Source organism: Taudactylus pleione, unplaced genomic scaffold (genome assembly GCF_031769625.1).
Source record: "Taudactylus pleione unplaced genomic scaffold, aTauple2 ptg000127l, whole genome shotgun sequence".
Lineage (NCBI taxonomy): Eukaryota > Metazoa > Chordata > Amphibia > Anura > Myobatrachidae > Taudactylus > Taudactylus pleione.
Window position 1 is genome coordinate 2,225,845 of NW_028284529.1, and position 16,128 is coordinate 2,241,972.

The window sequence follows — 16,128 nt, forward strand, 5'->3', positions numbered from 1 at the left end:
AATCACTCGGTACCAGGTCAGGGTTTTAGGGAGGATGGTCCATTACTGCCCAATGGTAACGCTGTAACAACTCACACGTGCGGTTGGCTGAGTGTGGCCTGACATTATTGTACAAGCAATTTGACGCCTGTTCGCAGCAACCCAGGTCGCTTTCGACAAATTGCCCTCCGGCCCTGGCTCAATGTTTCACAATAGCAGACGGCATTCACAGTATCTCTTGTTGTCACAAAACACGGTTGCCATGACCTTCTTTGCTCATAGAGTTGTTTTGAATGTCTCCGGTATCACATGATGCACCCACATTTCATCGCCTAATAGTAACAATACGCTGCAGGAACTGCTCTCCCTGCTCTTGGTACTGTGTCAAGTGCACGAGAAGCAGAAATCTGATCACACTATGCATCTCATTGTGTGATCATGTGTCTGCCAGCCCTGCCATCGTACAACTGATGTGTCTGCCAGCCCTGCCATAGTACAACTGATGTTGGACAGTATGACTGATATGAGGCGCAGTCTAATGGCTGTGAGGGAAAGCAGTGGTCTACCTGCTCTGGCCTGGCCGAAAATTATTATGAAATAGAAAACCTTACACACATGAGAGGTCTTGTTACCTTACTTATCGAACCACCCTCATATTTGGGAAACTAAATGCTCGTATTTAACTATTTGTAAGATGAATGACATGACACGGGTAGACCATTTTATTTTTGTTTTTAATTTTCCCAATTCTTTCTGTTTCATCAGTTTACTGAATAGACGGTCACAATCTATACATTTGAATGCATTTTTACTTTTGGTTTCAGTATTTAAAATGCATTGTGACGATTGTTTTGTAGTGCTTTATGTAAGAAATGTCTCCAAGGCAACTGAGTGATACTGGCTGGCAGCATTAATACCCCTCTCAGGTCAATGCACAGCAAAAGATCTGGGTTATTGGCTTATGTCTAAAAGGGGTATAAGAGTCCTCGTATGTCTTCTTTGTGCAAGTGTGACCTGAATTTTCTGGTTCACACCTACAGATGTGTCCTGCTACATCTTTGCTCCATATGCCATGTAGTGCAGCGTGCTATTCGCGCCCTGCTGTGCCGCTGCTTGGCGTTCTGAGTCACATCATGCTGCAGTAAGGTGCAACGTAACATACTGAAACGCTGGAAAAGCCGGAGATTGTAATACAACTTTCTGTCCACCAGATGTCGCTTTTCCTAAACTACACAGCAAGTGTCAAATAGCCATCTAAGTTTTTTTTTTTGTTTGGTTTTTTTTTAGCACCGTCTGCTGATTGGCTGACGGAACTTATCATTCATTACTCTATACAGTAGTACTAAACTGCATTTTGTCATGGATGCAGGATTAAATAAAGAATTAAATCAGTTGATGTGTGAGTTACATATCTGTGTTGGCCAGAAGACGCACTCCCAGTATTGGTGAATTGGAAGCATGATCTTAGACTTCCACTTCCACTTTAATTAAAGAGAAAATTGATTTTATTAATAAAGCCTTTTTCCCGGTATTATAGTAAAAGGAGAACATCTGAATTTATTTGTACAGCCACTATCCTTGTTAAATGGGCTTCTCCATGCCTTCGCCAGCAATAGCAACCATTGGCAGGGCAATTGGTAAACAGGGAGAAGCACCATCTCTGGCAAAAACGCCTGTTCTCGCCGGATGAATGAGTTTTCCTTTTTTTATTTCATGATTAGGCCTATGTATTTGAGGAGAGACTTAAACTGGGTACACCCTATATGATGTGTGTACTGTACCCAGCGATGATGCGATGTAACGATATATTGTGTGCCATATACACTGCACAGTCCAGTGTACGACGGCGCAATGTATCGTTATATAGTTTTAACTTTGGGGGCTGGGTGGTTATCCAATCAGGGCACTTTCGCACGCATGCACTTGAAAAGGGCTGTGGTCACTCAGAAAGGAGGCGTGACTTTGACATGCGCCCCTTTTTCATCACTGTAGGGGGTGTGCCCAACTCTCCGAACAGTGTTATTTGAAGCCGTGCTAATGCTCATGACATCTATTCACTCGCCGCTGATTGTTTCACCTGAACTACCCCTCTGTGCAGATGGGACCTTAACGATGGATCGAGCGTACACACTATACAATATTTACAATATATTATTCCAATCTGCGTCGGAACGATTAATCGTACCATATATTATATATTGTGTACCCAGCTTAACTGTCGGTAATTCGATTTTTACACAGGTGCATAGAACTTTTACATATAATTATATCAAAATTACACTAGGACCATTTCTGACTCTGGACCTGATTCAGAGTTGGGCTTAGAGTAAGCAAAAGCAAGTACCTGTGTACCTGGACAAACCATGTTACAATGCAAGGGGTGCAAATACATACTTATCTGTGCATGTGGGGTAAATACTGGCTGCTTTTGCATGTATCCCACAAATGCAGGGCTGCTTTATTTTTTTTTACACTGCAGTTTAGAGTTCAATTTGGATATACGCCTCTCACATCTAACTCACATTTTACATCTGCCCCACCTGCAGAGCAGCATAGTATTACCAAGGTGCACAGTTACTTGCTCTTACTCTATTCCCAAGTCTGAATCAGGCTCTGTGTACGGTTATATGATATAGAGCTGAAATATTGGAGACTGGGCTATGTTTTATGCTGTTTCAGAAGATATTGTTATAAATAATAGTGAAAATAAAATTATTCTGTTATATAAACCTACATTTATGTAATATCTCTTACTGTTTTATTTGCAGCCCTGTAAAAATTAGTTTAGTTGGAGCAGTTTTGTTCACATTGCAACATTTGGAGCTACTCCCAATTGCAAGACACCACCTCATGTTTATCTACACCATCTTCTTAATAACTGCAAAGGTAAGAAAAGTATGTAGATGTCTATGCATATCTCCTCATACTGGGGAGAAAGCATGGTGGGGCGGAGGAAGAAAGAGCGTGGTAGGTTGGGGAAGAGAGCAAGAATGGGTTGCTGGGAAAGAGCAAGAGATTGGGGTGGATGCAAAAAAAGAATAGGAGTGGAGGAAGAGAGCAAAATATTGGGGGGAGTGAGAGATCATGAGAAAGGGAGCCTGAGAAGAGAGAATGGGGTTGGGGAAGACAAAGAACATGGTGGTGTGGGGGAAGAGATAGCAAGATAATGGGAAAGTGGGGGAAGAGACATAGAGATAGAATTGGGGTGGTGGCAAAGAGAGAGAAGGCGAGTGAGGAAAGAGTCAGTAGAGCCAGAGAGAACTGAGAGGTAGGGAAGAGAAAAGATGGGGGAGGGGAGGGGGCAAAAAAATGGGCCCCCACCTCCTTTTGCCTAAAGCCAGGAGCTAGCTTGCAACACCAAGCACTGAATCTGGACAATCCTCATCAGCAGCGTTCCATAGACACATTTTGTACAGTATGTTAAGCAGCAAGCTGCTATGCGATCTGGCCTACTTGCTATACAGTGGGTGGGTTTCAGGAAAAGTTATAGTGCATGCTATGCTAACTATATATGTAATATGTTATTCCAGTAAATAAAGGTTCTGCATACCACAGGGTGGTGTCCCTTAACCAGACATGCATTGTGCTTGATGGATTCATTTGTTGTATTATATGGCTTTTACTTGTTTTCTAAAAATAAATAAATGTACCTATTTTAATAGACCAAAGGAACAATTAAATTGCATTTTTAAATATTAATAATTTTTTTTATTAAGAATAGTTCTTGTCCCTCAGCTATTCTAGTTACAGTACAGCTGTGTCCTGGCTCATCTAGTCTCAATACGCCATGCAGCTCAATATGCCTGGCGTGAGTGAGCCGCCAGTCCGCAACTTTGCTAGTGTCAGGCAACTTGTTTTTCTGGAAATGCATCTTGGTCGCACTGCGATATGACTAGGACGCACCAGGAGACTGTGCTGATTAATTTGATATACCTGTATATGTGTGTGCAAGTGAAACTGTAAACAGAACTTGACGGGAAAAAGCTGCGGCCGCTAGATCGCTGCACTTCGCATGCTGATTCAGAGACTCAATTGCACATAGATATACAAGTGTCACATATCAAGTCGCATCACCTTGCTACTCAGACCCATTTTTGGCAAAAAGAACGCAAAAATATGCCAGGCACTAACATTGTCTCACGGGACCAGGCGCGCCAAGAGGGGTTGTTTGACGCGACTGCAGCAAAGATGATTGAGGACACATCTGTAGCCGATTATTCTTTTTTCTTCTAGCAAAAATCCGCAAAGATAAATCTATAAGCTTAAAGGGCATTTAGGGAAAAAGTAACAATCTTCAGAGATACTGTACTTGAAAAATCTGTTATCTGATTAAACTAGAAAATAATAGAACAATGACTAAAAATCCATAATCCATAATAATTACAATTTTATTCCTTAAATTGGACAAAGCACAATCTTTTTCTCGTAAATCCCCCTTCAATGAACAAAACATTAACTATGAGTCATTCTAAATAAGGTTATATTCAGGTTATAATATGTGTTGTGTTTTTTTTTTTTTTTTTTTTTTAAAGACATTTATTTAAAGTTTTTGAACCAAGATAGTCTGGTTTAAATATATAGCCAAGTAATAAAGACAGACATATGGAAACCCTCTCCTACAGTACCATTGGAGGTAGCACAGCATAGGTTAAAAAAAAAATCTTGTGAGCAGCGGTTTGATTCTCCATACAAATTATAAAAACCATCTTTGCAATTAATTGAGTCAACTTAGACCTTGTTACCTTGACCAAAAGGGTTAGGGAGAGGTAGGAGATTTAGCAGAAAGGGCGGGAGATTCATCTTTATAACCATTATCCTACCCAACCAGAACATAACATTTTGACCTCTAAGACGATCCAGCTTTATGGATCTGAGAAAGGAGGGAAAATTGCAGTATATATATTGAGTCATAACATGTGAAATACACCTCCCAGATATTTAATTTTGAGATTTATTGATGTAAAGTTCTAATTGCTGTGCAAGAGGACCAAAGGTCATATATGTAGTGCAAGTCATTTGGATTTAGACAGGTTAATGTTTTAGCCTGAGAGAGCACCATATGGGGCAAGGGTCTAGAAGAGGTTGGAAATGGAAATGTTTGGGTAAGTTAGGGCTAATCGACAGACATATTTTGTATTCTTCTGCACCAATAATGTCTACATCAAAATGGATATTTGCTGGAAATCTGAACAAATATCAGGGGCAATAGAGGGAACCCTATCTAGTGCCATTTTTTTATGTCAAGGAGATCAGATAAGAGAACATTTACCAAGACCCTGACCAAATGACTGAGTAGAGGGCCTGGATCCCATGGAGAATATCACCCCAAATGGTTGAAGGCTTTCTCCACATCACAGGAGAATACTGCCGCCATCTTAGAGTTGAGAGTGTATCAAACTAACCATCTGCCTGGTATTATCGTGAACTTGTCTTCCCAGTAAAAGTCTACTTAATTGTTATGGACCAGGTGGGGTAGACCGCATTCAGTCATGTGGTAAGGATCTTCACATAGTGATGTCAGTGTTCATCGGTGAGATGAGTTTATAATGGGCTTTAGGTATAACTATAATTCTTGTCTCAAGACTTTCTGTGGAGACAGAGCCACTAACAACACGCTGTTAAACACCTCAGCAGGTTAGTGGAAAGTGTGGAGTTGCAAATGTTGTAGTAATGACAGTGAAACCATCTGGTACCAGAGCTCTGTGGTTCGTTCAATGTCAAGTGGCCCAGGGATCCCCACCTGACCATCTCCAAGAAAGTGTGGTTGTGGTCTCAACCTTCTTTTTATGTGTTGGCTCACAGTCGTGGCAGGAAGAAGGAAAATGTTTAAATTTAAGTTTAAGATTTTGTGAACCAAAAAAGTGTCTCTTGGAGAAATAAGAGTATTTCTCTGTCACCAGTAATCAAACGTAAAACCGTGCACAGAATAGAATATGATAATGCTGGGGAACCCCGAATTCGGACTCGGTGAGGGGCAAATGAGGATGGTCAGAGGCAGGGGAGGGAAGGGCCAGCACGGCTTTGGTCAGTAGGGGTAAAGTTTTTGAGCTCACATCTCAATGCTGAATACAGTCACCTCAGAGTTATACACACTGCACACAATATGGTTTTTACTTCACTCATTTTTTTCTGCCTGGTGAAGCAGAAATCCATCGTGAAATGCAATGCAGATCTATGTGAGACTTTTTTTTTAATTTTCATTATTTAGTTTTTTTGCTTTTATTTTTATGTTTTTAATTAATACATTTTTTTTAATATTATGGTTTTCTTAGATTTACAAAAACTGTATTTGCAATCCAGATGAGTCATACACATACATTCTTGCTGCAGTCACACCAAACAGCCCCTCTTGGCGCACCAGTGCTGGTTGTCTTTTTCACCTGAAAATGCATCTTAGGGCCTGATTCAGTAGTGCACTGCTGAACACAGATTCCTGATGTTTGGGAATCTGCGCAGGCACCAGACCCGTTCTGCGGCATGTGCAGGTTGGGCCTGCGAGTTCACTTGCAAACTGACAGCAGACTGTCAGTGATTGATAGTCTGCTGCCGTTTGGGGGCGAGGAGGGGATCTCCATTGGGTGACGGAGATTTCCTGGACTTTTCCTCTAAACTGTGGATTACACAGATTAACCGATGCTGCGTTGAACAATGCAGCTTGGTTAAGTAATGCACAGGGGGCGTGATGCCTCCTGTGCATTACCATATCTGCAAGGGTCGCAATTGCAAAGCTGCCTAAGTGCATGCATCATAGATCTATAGCCTGAGTGCAGCTTTACAATTCCGATCCTTACAGAATCAGGCCCTTAGTCCATTGTGATGCAACTAGGACACACCAGGAGACTGTTCTAATTAGTTGGATATGCAACACTTGTATATCTATGTGCGACTGAGTCTCTGAATCTGTATACAAAGTGCTATGATACAGTGGCTTTTTTCCACAACAACTTCCATTGAGCTTCATTTACAGACTCCGTCGCACACAGATATAAAAGTGTCGCATATCAAATTCAATAATCCGCACAGTCCCCTAGTGCGTCCTATTATATCGCATTGTGACTAAGATGCATTTCCGGGCAAAAAAGCCCGGCGCTAGCAGAATCTCACAAGACTTGGCAACTCACTTGCGCCAGGCATCACATGGCATATTCAGGCTAGATGAATGAGGACACAGTACTTTTGTTGGAGGTTGGTTCTGTTCAGAAATGAAATGGTTATACAGAATTGATAATCCACTGAATACATGATCGGTTTTGTACCAGTGCACCTCAGGGTTCCAGTCAGTAGACCTACAGTAAAAAGATAGACAAAGCCTAGATAGACATCAAATGGTAAACAGTCAAAAGGTCGACATGGATGAAGATAGACAGGTAAAAAGGTCAACATTGAAATGGTCGACATGTTTTTGTTTTTTTAGGCTTAGGCATTTACCGGAGGGTAAGGGTTAGGCTCTAGGAGGGATGGTTAGGGTTAGGCGCTTACCCCCGATGGTTAGGGTTAGGCAATAGGAGCGATGGTTAGGCACTTACCGGAGGATTAGGGTTAGGCACCAGGAAGGAGGGTTAGGGTGAAGATCAGGTTTAGAATAAAAAAGTGTTGAACATTCTTGTGTCGACCATTTTTGTGTTGACCTTTTGACCCTGTTCACCTTTTGTACCTGTCTATCTTCATCCATGTTGACCTTTTGTACCAGTTAACCTTTTGTCCCTGTCTACCTATTCACTGTCTACCATTTGGTATCTACAGTATCTAGACATTGTCTATATTTTTACTGTAGATCTTTTATACCAAACCCGAAAACCTTGTTAGGTTGTCCAGTCCATACCTATTCTCCCCTTTTGGGAAATACTTCCACAAATCTATGTGCACATACTATATGAGTGCATTAAAAAGATGTCAAATTCTATTTTTCTATGTGCACTGTGCAAAAGTGAGTGTGTTTGTGTTTCTGTGTGTGTGTCTGTGCTTATTTGTGTGTCCCCAACTTCCTACCACTTTTAAACTCAGATATTTCATTAAATTAAACATGCCCTTATGTCCTATATTCCACTGTGACTTAGGTGTAATCATCAGTGATCATCAGGCAGTCTTTTATAACATGTCACTTTTGTGTGTTTTGGAGATTTCCAAAAGGCACATTTTGATAGGCCCAATCTCCAGTCAAATCTTTCTGCAGAGTGGAATTGACTTTGTCAATTTACGCACAGCATTGAACAAAAATTCCCCAAAATATGCATACTTTCTAATTCCACACCCCATCCTCATTTTAAGAAAAGTTAAATAGCTTTTATCTATGACTTGCTTAGTACCTTGGGCCTGATTCAGACTTGGGAATAGAGAGAGAGATCTCTCTCAACTGATCATCTTGGTGAACCATGCTGCACTGCAGGTGGGGCAGATTTAAAATGTGCAGAGAGATTTAGATTATGGAGGAGTGTTTCCAAACTGACATCTAAATTGTAGAGTAATAATAAAGCTGTGCAGTATTTGTGGGCTACATGCAACAGAAGCCACTATTTATTTAGCCTACATGTAAAAAAAAGTATGTATTTACACCACCTGCATTGCAATATGGTTTGTTCAGGTTCACAGTTGAGAGAGATATCTCACTCTATTCCCAACTCTGAATCAGGCCCCTTGTCTCTTCAGTTATCTGATGTGGCCGTGTGGGAGGCAGATGTATGGTGAGGTCTGGAGGCAAAAGACTTTGGTAATAATGTGATTGAACAGGAAAAATCTTTGTGGCTCTGTCGCTTTCAGAAGCTAACTACAATGTTTTATTTACATAATATATGGTCCATATCTGATTAACTTTTGTTGCCGTAGATTCATCCGTTTTTGTTTTAGTGATATGAGCAGATAGACTTGTAAAAATACAACACCTCATACATTTGAGTGAGCCCTTGTTAAAATTGTGAAAAATTGCATAGTGCACAAAAAAGGAAATTTAGATTATGTGTAAGCCTACTTGACCATTGCAAAGCTTCATTCACAAGAATTGTAATGCATTTTCTAGCTATAGGCTTTTGGTTAATTATATTACCTTTTCAATAATGAACATTTTAGAGATTTTTTGGGTCACATGCTACATATCTTACCTCTCTGTTCTGTGTTTAGGTTACGATGATGCTAACAAGGTCCTCGGCCTCTCCATTTGAACCGGTTGAACAGGTAATGGGTCGCTGGCTATTTGGCTTGAAGCAAACCCCAGCAGCAAGTAAAGAAAAAGTCCCAGCAGGCAATAAAGAGTCACCAACTGTAAAAGGGAAGCTTTCCAAGCAAGATGTTAGAGAAAGCAGTGACCCCAGTGACACGACAAGGAAGAGGCCGACTAAGAAGAGCGAATGAACCAATGCTATAACACTGCATAAGTGTTGTATCAGCTGTTTGCTGCCAACCATAGTTACTATATAAGACTGTGTCAATGTGAATTAAATAGGTTTATTAATATTATTTACAGAAGTGCTGTGTTTTTACATTTTATCGAATAAATATTCAAAATGAGCACATGGCACGCTTGTAGTCATGTATAGTCCTAACCTTCACTTTTAAGTGGATAATAAAATCAGGTGGTTATAACATGTTTGCTCACTAAAAGATCAGTGTGCTAACCTGGGCATACAAGTTCAAGGCCTGGGTACATACACACCTTCTATTGAGAAGAGCATCAGGCATTTAAAAGCAACCTGTGAAAAATTGTTTACTGCTAACTAGCTAATTACTGTTGTCCTAAGGAGGAAAAAACCTACTTCTGCACTCTCATATGTCACTATTGGTATTTCTTATTGAATGGGTTTCTTTATTAAGGTGTAGGGTTTTATACATATAATTGGAGTAGTTTGATCTTTTTCACAAGCAATAATATTTGTTGTAAACCGCAGTGTGATCATTTCAGCACTACAGAATATTTTTCCAAATCGTTTGTTTTTTAAAGGTTGATACACTTGATAAAGTTTCTCTAATTTTATTTATGTACTTCATTTTCTATATTTCCTAGAAAAAAAAAATAAGAAAAAATGCATTTTAGTTTTGTAAGTTATTGATTTTCTCACCATGGTGTAAGCCGTTTGATTGTACTTTTAATGTTGAAACTTTTTTCTAAAATTGTCAAAAAATTAATACCTGAATAAAAAAAATATAGATTTCACAATATTCCCAGTTGTACTTGCTTTTTGGATTTTGTGTAGCAGTATTATTTTGTTTGATTTTGATTTTTTCAGTAGCTTAATTTGCATTTCTTTCAGACAACCTTCATATTATGAATATTTATGAAAACAAAAAAGAATTCTTGTAATTTTATATTTTTTTGCAAGGACAGGTTCGTTACCCTCCTTCTGGAATTATAGCCTATAATATTTTTACTTTGATTTGCAACCTCCTTTTTGTCATAAATGATAAATGCATTTAGAGAACATACCAGTATTTTAACCATATATAACTAAGAAAAAATGGAGAAAATGTTACTGCTTGTACAAATGTGATGGTTCTCTTTAAATTGCAGTGTGTGTGTGTGTATATGTGTGTGTATATATGTGTGTATGTATATATATATATATATATATATATATATATATATATATATATATATATACACACACACACATACACATATTTTATATGTGTGTGTATATATATATATATATATATATATATATATATATAAAATATGTGTGTGTGAAATGCTTGGACACCAGCATTGAATAAGAGGTTCTTTTATGAGGATTTATATTTGTGCTAAAATTTAAGGGGATCCATCTTATTTTTAATTGTACAAACAAAGATATATATATCTATCTCTATATCAATCCAGATAGGCTGCACTCACTTGAAAGAGTGTTTAGTCCAGGGTGCTCCATTAGAGACAAAGCCCAGAATCTAGTAAACAAAATTGGGCACTCACCATTCAGTAGAAAAATGCTTTAATAACTCACGAATATCATAGCAAAGTCATTTGCTATGATATTCGTGAGTTATTAAAGCATTTTTCTACTGAATGGTGAGTGCCAATTTTGTTTACTATATATAATATTTTGTGTATACGTGACAAGAATCACATAGACCGGGTAAAATCCAACAGATGTTTATTTTCTCACCACAGGCAGGAATACAGGACAGTGCAGTGTTCACAGGCAAGATGTTGCAGGCTGGTACACAGAATCTTCCAAACAGCAACATAGTTCTATGGTGGACTCACAGGTCCAGGATCCCTAACACTAGTCACCCCCGGGCCTATAACATGGGCGACTACTTCACTGTCAGGATCATTTTTCCAGTGTCTCTGCAGCTCATTTACCAGCCTCACACAGGTGTCTGTAATCGGCTGCCTTTCCAGACTCAAACTTAAACACACCAACCCTGGCCTGGATCTGACAACTGATTGAGGCAACACCTGAACTGGACCCTTCAGTCCTACTGCTTTAGCTCTGCCAAATCAATGTGTAAACATTTTTTTTTACGATTTTTGCTAATTTAATAAAAGAAAAACAAAAGCTAAGAGATCACATGTACATAAGTATTCACAACCTTTGCTCAATACTTTGATGCACCTTTGGCAGCAATTACAGCCTGAAGTATTTTTGAATATGATGTCACAAGCTTGTAACACCTTTGTTTGGGCAGTTTCGCCCATTCCTCTTTGCAGCACCTCTCAAGCTCCATCAGGTTGGATGGGAAGCGTCGATTCACAGCCATTTTCAGATCTCCAGCGATGTTCAATTGGATTCAAGTCTGGGCTCTGGGTGGGCCACTCAAGGACATTCACAGATTTGTCCTGAAGCCACTCCTTTGATATGTTGGCTGTGTGCTTAGGGTCGTTGTCCTGCTGAAAGATGGACAGTCACCCCTGTCTGAGGTCAAGAGCGCTCTGGAGCAGGTTTTCATCCAGGATGTCTCTGTACATTGCTGCATTCATCTTTCCCTTTATCCTGACTAGTCTCCCAGTTCCTGCCGCTGAAAAATATCCCCACAGCATGATGCTGTCACCACCATGCTTCACTGTAGGGATGGTATTGGCCTGGTGATGAGAGGTGCCTGGTTTCCTCCAAAAATAATGCCTGGCATTCACGCCAAAGAGTACAATCTTTGTCTCATCATGGCCTGAGAGTCCTTCGGGTGCATTTTGACAAACTCCAGGCGGGCTGCCATGTGCTTTTTACTAAGGAGTGGCTTCCGTCTGGCCACTCTACCATACAGGCCTGATTGGTGGATTGCTGCAGAGATGGTCGTCCTTCTGGAAGGTTCTCTCTCCATAGAGGAATGCTGTAGCTCTGACCATGGGGTTCTTGGTCACCTCCCTGACTAGGGCCCTTCTCCCCCAATCGCTCAGTTTAGACGGCCGTCCAACTCTAGGAAGAGTCCTGGTGGTTCCGAACTTCTTCCATTTATGGGTGATGGAGGCCACTGTGCTCATTGGGACCTTCAAAGCAGCAGATATTTTTCTGTACCCTTCCCCAGATTTGTGCCTCGAGACAATCCTTGTCTACAGACAATTCCTTGGACTTCATGCTTGGTTTGTGCTCTGACATGCACTGTCAAGTGTGGGACCTTATATAGACAGGTGTATGCCTTTCAAAATCATGTTCAATCAACTGAATTCACCCTAGGTGGACTCCAATCAAGCTGTAGGAACATCTCAAGCATGATCAGTGGAAACGGGATGCACCTGAGCTCAATTTTGAGCTTCATGGCAATGGCCGTGAATATTTATTTACATGTGATTTCTTAGGGTTTTTTTTTTTTTTTTTTAATAAAATTTGCAAAAATTTGAAAAAAAAACTTTTTACACATTGTCATTATGGGGTATTGTGTGTAGAATTTTGAGGACAAAAATGAATTTATTCCATTTTGGAACAAGGCTGTAACATAACAAAATGTTGAGAGAGTGAAGCATTGAGAATACTTTCCAGATGCACTGTATATATGTGTGTGGGTTTGGCATACCTTTATACGAGATAGATAGCCGTGATATTGGAGCTCACTGAAAAACAATTATTTTTTCTAGTATTTTAACCAGATTTTGAAGTTTTGTGTATTTTTTTATGTTCTCTCCTTACCGATCTAAGATGTTTTATTGTATACGATTGTATAAAAGCACAGTACTCTATACAGTACAACTTCAGTTGTCTATAATGTGAACTCACAGTAAGAATCTCCTAATTTTCTAAAGTTTAGTCTGGCTTCATAGTTATATTGCATACGTATGACTAGTGTGTCCCTGCTTTTCAACTTGGCACCATGGGAGTGATCAAGCACCTTGAACATTAATCTATTTTTAGCTAGCATCCAAAGTGCCTATGTGACACCACCCTTCACTGTTCAAAAATATGGGACAGGAGTGGATACTTTTTTTTTTTTTTTTTTTAATGTTATAGGACCATTAAATCCTACATTATTAAATAAGCATTACAGATAACATGTATATGTAATTGTTTCAGGAAAATTAAAATTTGTGGAGCTAGGGAGATATTTTGAAAATGATTGAAGCCATTTTTGGTGGCCACACACTTCACAATAAAACTAGCTGTCGTTAGTAAACTGAGCTTTGTATCCTGCATGAACATCTGCTAAACGGGTATTCAATACAGGAGCGAAAACGTAGTTTTTGCGTTAATATCGGAGGTATGACGTCATTATCGCAGGTTTTAGAATTACACCGTATTCAATTTCAAAGACTTATCGCAGTTTTGAAAAGTCTTTGATAAAAAACGGTGATAATTTTTCACCATTGAATAGGTGTTGAAAAAAAAGTGCAGAATTGGGGTTTAGGGGTGCAGGCTTAAAAAAATAGCCTGCACCCCTGGGAATGACATTTAAAAAGAACTGTGTCAAAAAAAGTTAAAAAAAAAAATAGGGACACCCCAAAAAATTTAAAAATTGGGGTGAAAAAAAGAAAATGGGAAATAAATGATTAACAATAGGGAAATAGGTTCAGGGCTATTCTGCAAGTATGCGGCAGGTGTTTTCTAGAATAGATTTATAGCGGCAGGTGCACAAAATGCAGAATTTTTAAAAACTTACTTTAGGGACTTAAAAATATGCTAGTACCCATTTTCATGTACCCCAAATTTGATGGGACCACTTAAAAAAACAAAAAAAATAACCTAAGTGCTCTTCTGCAACACTTCTTCAATGTCGGGAAAAAAAACCCTGCTACGGCTATTTAAATCCCCAACTTTCATTTAAAGGCTAAAACGGGGGTACCCATAGTGATCCCCCATGTTTTTACAACTTTAGGGGGGTCTTACAATTTTTTTTAAGGAAAAATTCGTAACTTTACGCAAATCCAATTTCGGAGGTTCCCGTTTTCGTTAATTTTATATTGAATACGGGGATAAGCGGGAGCGCGCCCGATATTTTAACGCAGGTAAAAACTCCGATATGAAACGTTAACTTCGACAGTGAAGTTAACGTTTCATATTGAATACCCCTCATAGTATCCATAAAATGTTATCTTTTAAAGATATATGCTGTAATTCGGTTGTTTGTTTGTCTCAACCCTGAGTGGCTGAATCGAAATCCAGTTTACTTACATCACTAGTTGGTGGTTATTTTTCATAAAATCCTGGTTTCCGCCACTTACTGTAGGCTGAGCAGCTGGAACACATTGAGGCCAATAGCATCCTCTAAGTTTATGCGCTTACTTGATATTGATCATATTCTTGGGTTTCAGGCTTTTATTCGTAGCTTAGACGGGGAAAATGCCCAAATTTTAGTGGCCAACATCAGCCATAAAAATGTGTACAACAATAAAAACGATAGCTACACTCAACTATAAATTTTTACAATCAAGTGTAAAATGCCTTTAATTCTATCAAAGCATGGACACTGTTACACGCACACACATTCACATTTATTGAATGTTATTAGCACTTATGTTAAATAGTTTAACTTTTATTTTAGGATCAGTTCTCAGTTACCCTTCCTTGAATACACACAATGCAGTATTTTGCATAGAAATACACTGTATGACAGGTACGCAACTCTAGTCGGTGTTACTCTATTCTCTTTGCAGATTGTAACCTAGTTTAATATGGATCAAATTATTTGGTATTAGTGAGATAATTATTAGCAGAAATGCTAAGACTGTCTCTATTTAGTTACATTTCAGGTATTAGAGGCTTTGTTCAATGCCAGACTAAAATAAAAAACCTTTTCTCTAGAGTAAAAGTAATACATTGTTACTGCACAACTGAAGTTTGTATAACACCCCCTTTCCCTAAAATGTTCATTCTTTATTGTATGTTTAATAATTAGAACCTTCCTGTGACATGTTTACTTTCAGTTTATTTATACAAGCAGATGCCCTTTTCTCTCCTTTGTTTTAAAGGTTAGGAAATGTTATAGTGTACAGTATAAAGACAACACATTTATAAAACTCTGTAGAACAGCACCACAGATTCCTTTTGGGAGATAAGCTGATGTATCTAAATGGTTTCACTAAGAACTCTGAAAACTATATGTGCACCTAGGTTTGTGGGGAGGTGGGAAAATCTGATACGCCATTGACAAAAGTGTAAATGTCACATCAAAGTTTGATCCACCCCTATCTAAGTCTAAGCTAGATTTTTACTGCTCAGTTTTGCTTTGTGTATTGCTTAATCATGGAAGCAAGGGGATAGGATTTCCTTTTATTATCTGTCACTTTTAACTGTAACTGATTTTTTTTGGCATTGCTGGAAGTACGCAAAATGTGCTTGTGCAGTTTTTTAATACCTTTTTTTTATTTTCACTACCAGTTCATGTCTGGGACAACATTCAGGTGTTTTTATGGAGTGTCCTTTTATGAATAATTATAAAACACCTAATAATTTGCTCTCTTCATCTCCTTTCAATACTTTGCATTAAATTGAAAGCTCATGTTAGCATTTCTCCTTAAAACAAGGCACCCCAGTGCAACTTCTCCCAACTTTAATGTATTCACCCCCTCCCACTTCTGCTGTTAAAAAGAAAAGTGCAAAGTTTTGCTCACCTGCAGATTTCGCCATTTTGCAATGTAAACATATGTGCTTTGGCAGAAATCTAGTTGTACTTGTGCAAACCAAAGCTTTCAGCAGTAATCACCATTGTTTATTTATTACCAGTTATTTATATAGTGCACACATATTCCGCAGCGCTTTACAGAGAGTATTTGGGCCTTCACATCTGTCCCTGCCC

General features: G+C 39.0%; 1 protein-coding gene across 1 annotated transcript in view; it reads left to right on the forward strand.

Annotated features, from left to right (window-relative positions):
* TMEM38B (transmembrane protein 38B) overlaps window positions 1-10,073 on the forward strand; it is a 54,248-nt gene extending 44,175 nt beyond the window's left edge. The window contains exons 5-6 of the mRNA XM_088472642.1: window positions 2,748-2,865; window positions 9,094-10,073. Coding sequence (XP_088328768.1) covers window positions 2,748-2,865; window positions 9,094-9,324 — 349 coding nt within the window. The 3' untranslated portion in view covers window positions 9,325-10,073. The remainder of the gene's footprint in view (window positions 1-2,747; window positions 2,866-9,093) is intronic.
* The last annotated feature ends 6,055 nt before the right edge of the window (window positions 10,074-16,128 follow it).